The sequence below is a fragment of the Galeopterus variegatus genome, unplaced genomic scaffold, assembly GCF_000696425.1.
Source record: "Galeopterus variegatus unplaced genomic scaffold, G_variegatus-3.0.2 Scaffold13381, whole genome shotgun sequence".
NCBI lineage: Eukaryota > Metazoa > Chordata > Mammalia > Dermoptera > Cynocephalidae > Galeopterus > Galeopterus variegatus.
In genome coordinates this window covers 32885-36099 of record NW_007739492.1, presented here as the reverse complement: position 1 = coordinate 36099, position 3215 = coordinate 32885, and the positions used below count along the sequence as shown (strand labels likewise).

At 36.0% G+C, this 3215-nt stretch overlaps 1 protein-coding gene and 1 non-coding gene across 2 annotated transcripts in view; one reads left to right on the top strand and one right to left on the bottom strand.

Moving 5' to 3' along the window:
- Window positions 1-1180: 1180 nt before the first annotated feature.
- Window positions 1181-3215, top strand: part of LOC103581567 (thyroid receptor-interacting protein 11-like) — a gene marked incomplete at its 3' end in the record, with an annotated part of 31553 nt that continues 29518 nt past the window's right edge. The window contains 2 exon segments of the mRNA XM_008563369.1: window positions 1181-1187; window positions 2891-2949. Of these exon segments, the coding sequence (XP_008561591.1) occupies window positions 1181-1187; window positions 2891-2949 (66 nt within the window).
- On the bottom strand, window positions 3004-3078 carry TRNAI-GAU. Its single transcript has one exon. It is a non-coding gene; the product is annotated as a tRNA-Ile (tRNA).

The following is a 3215-nucleotide window of genomic DNA, read 5'->3' as shown; positions in this document are numbered from 1 at the left end:
CTTTAAGCAAGATATTTCTTGGATCAAAAGAGTTTTTAAAATTTCAATCTAGGTCTGCCTCCAGGGTGATAATGGGCTGGTCTTTTGGACGAGAGCAGTTCCTTTGACAGTTTTGTTTCTTATAAATTAATAAATTAGAATTCTGTTTGTTGTTTTTTAAATCCTGATTTAACTGAGGCTTCATATTTATTTGGTTGAAATAGAGAAAGATAGTTTGATAGAAAGGTAGTGTTTATATTTAGAATTTCTGTGGGGGTCTATTTAGAAGGAAGGAGCTGCCAAAATCCTTCTTACAGCTTGGGGTTCCCCTTTGTGGGGGTGCATGACATGGGACAGGTTTTGGGATGGGAATGAAAGGGCTTCTTTTTGTGTCTCAGAAAGGATCTTGGGACCTTGAGGGCAGTCAGAGCAGAGAAGGGCCAGATAACAATGGGAAATGCCTAGTCTTTCCTTATATACTAGATAGGGGGACACAGTTGACTATTTTGACCCGAACCAGAAAACATGCATCCGCAACCTGGATGTCTTGCAGGTTTAAAGTGGGATTAATTTTGTTCTTCACACCAAATGTGCTCCTGTATTCTCAGTCTTAGTGATTTCCGTATCTCCTACCCAATTTTCTAAACTAGGATGTATCTCCTGTCCAGTTTTCTAAACTAGGAATATTTATGTCTTTGTCTCTTTCTTTTTCATCTCCTATGTCCAGTTGGTCAACAAATCTTGTTCATCCTATGCCAGATTGTCCTTTCCTTTACTACTCCTACTTCTTTAGTTCAGTCCCCATAATCTCTCCCAGGGACTTTTTCTCTTTCATGTACTGTCACCCATTTCTTCCTACTCCAGTTCATTTTTGTTGTATTCCCAGTTAATTTTCTAAAAATAAATGTGCTTAAAAATTTCTTGATCATGTTACCTGCAGGATAAATTCCAAACCTCTTAGTTTTGGGAGGCCAAGGACCTATCTTATCTATTTTCTGCCTACCTTTTCTAGTTCCCATACCAATGTCCATGCATCTGCAATTTGCACACACATGCATGCTTGTATCCAGACTTCTACCACAAGGAGCTTTGTGAGGTGTCTACACAACTCTGAACCTCTACGTGGAAAGCCTTTCCTTCTCTACTTCCTCCTTCACCTGCCTGTGCCTGGAAAACAATTTTCCTGTATGACCCTGCTCACATGTCGGGTACTTAGTGAAACTTTTCTGACTCCCACTTAGGTTGAGTCGATTGCCAGTGATGTGTTCTAACAGAAGTTTGTGGATCTCTCCCTGATAGCACTTATCATATTGAGTTATAATTTATCTTTTTCCTGATGTCCAGGGTGGGGACTGTATGTTTTTGGTCCTTATAGTAACAGTGTGTTGCATCTTCCTTGGTGCATAGTAGGTGCTCAATAAAAATTTTGCGAGTGGGTGAATCTTCAAAGTTGCTTAATGCTTTTATTCTTTTCCCTTTGTATTACTGTAGGGATTGCCTACCACCTAATTTATTGATTTTGTAAATTATTTAAAAAGAGTCAGATCTTTTATTAATTCAGCGTATGTCTATTGAGTGTTTACCCTGTGCCAGTTATGAACAAGAAAACAGTTCCAAAATAGCACTGTTGGTACAATTTGAAAATCATCCATATTTACAAATACCAGAAGGTTGCTATTCTACCAAACACTCTACTGATTTATTCAAGGTTAGGAGCTAGGACTTTTAAATCAGACAGGCATGGGTTGAAATTCCACTTCCATGCATTGCAAGTTGTGGGATCTTTGGCAAATTATTAAATACTTCTAAAAAAACACAGTTTCTTTCTCATTGAGGAAATCAGAATTTTTTTGTCCGCATAGTATCTCCCCTTTACTTAAAAAAGAATTAAATGAGTGTAAAATGTCTAGAACTATACCTAGTAAATAGTAAGCATTAATAAATGGTAGATGTTATGTTTTTCCTCATTGAGGAAATCGGAATTTTTTTGTCTGCATAATATCTCCCCTTTACTTAAAAAAGACCAGGATTTTTTTTGGGGGGGGGGTAGGGAGTGGGAGACCACTTAAATAATTTAAATCCCTCTTTGAAACAATTGCTGCTTTTAAAAATTACCTTTCTAAACAGATTATGTTATACTTCGTCTTCTTCAGGGTAGCAATTAGACAGCCAGAGTTTCAAACAAGATGTATAAACAACCAGAGATGCGACCTTACCTGTGATTTTCAAAACAAGGGTGTGTTTGTCAGTATAATTTATTGCATGCTGCTTGTATTTTCTTTTGACTTAAACTATAGTTCAGAGAAGTTATTTTTATAATATTAAAGTGCTGTGAGTAATGAAAAAACACTAATACCTGGAAAAAAATAACTGTGGATGATAATTTTCTGACAGCATCAATGGTGCTATTTTGGCACTACTGGGCTCTGACTCTACTTTTAACTGCAAATGTATAAAACCAGACTGAGCTCATTATTTTTAGTAAGTTACATCTATGTTACTTTAAATAAGCGTTCTTTTAGTGTATTTTCATTTTTTGTTTACAGGTCATTAATTATTTGATAGTATTAGAAGCAGAAGTTAGAAATAAGGCCTTAAGTCCCAGTTGAATAAGTTTCATCTAAAATTACAGGGTAAGTCAACAGAGAAAGAGTGTCAGTTTTCAAAACTTAAGGGAGTAAAGGTAGACATCCTAAGGTATAGGACATAGGCAAAATAATGACATACGATAATGATCAACATTAACGGCAATGGAAAGTTGTGATGAAAATGAAGTGGTTTACATCTGAATTTGCTCTCATATCTGCCTACTATTCTGTTTAAACCCAGGGAAATATATTTTCTTTAAAATGCTTGTTTATACTTTATGTGTTGATCAGATATTCAGTATATGCTATTTCTTTTGTAACAGAATTACCTAATTCTAGGAGAACGGAAATTGAAGCCATTCATGCCGTCTTAAAATCAGAGGTAAGGATAATTAAAGACTGATTAAACTTAGATTTTTCTTTTTTTTTTTTTGGTTGGCCAGTAAGGGGATCTGAACCCTTGACCTTAGTGTTATCAACACCTTGCTCTAACCAACTGAGCTAACCAGCCAGCCCAGATTTTTCTTTTTGGAAGCTGCGAGAGTTATTCAAACTTTATTTCAGTCCTCTCATTTTAAATGCACTCCATTCCACTTTTTATCTCTTCTTCTTTATCTCTGTTTTTGTGAGCTTTTATCAGCCTCCTTT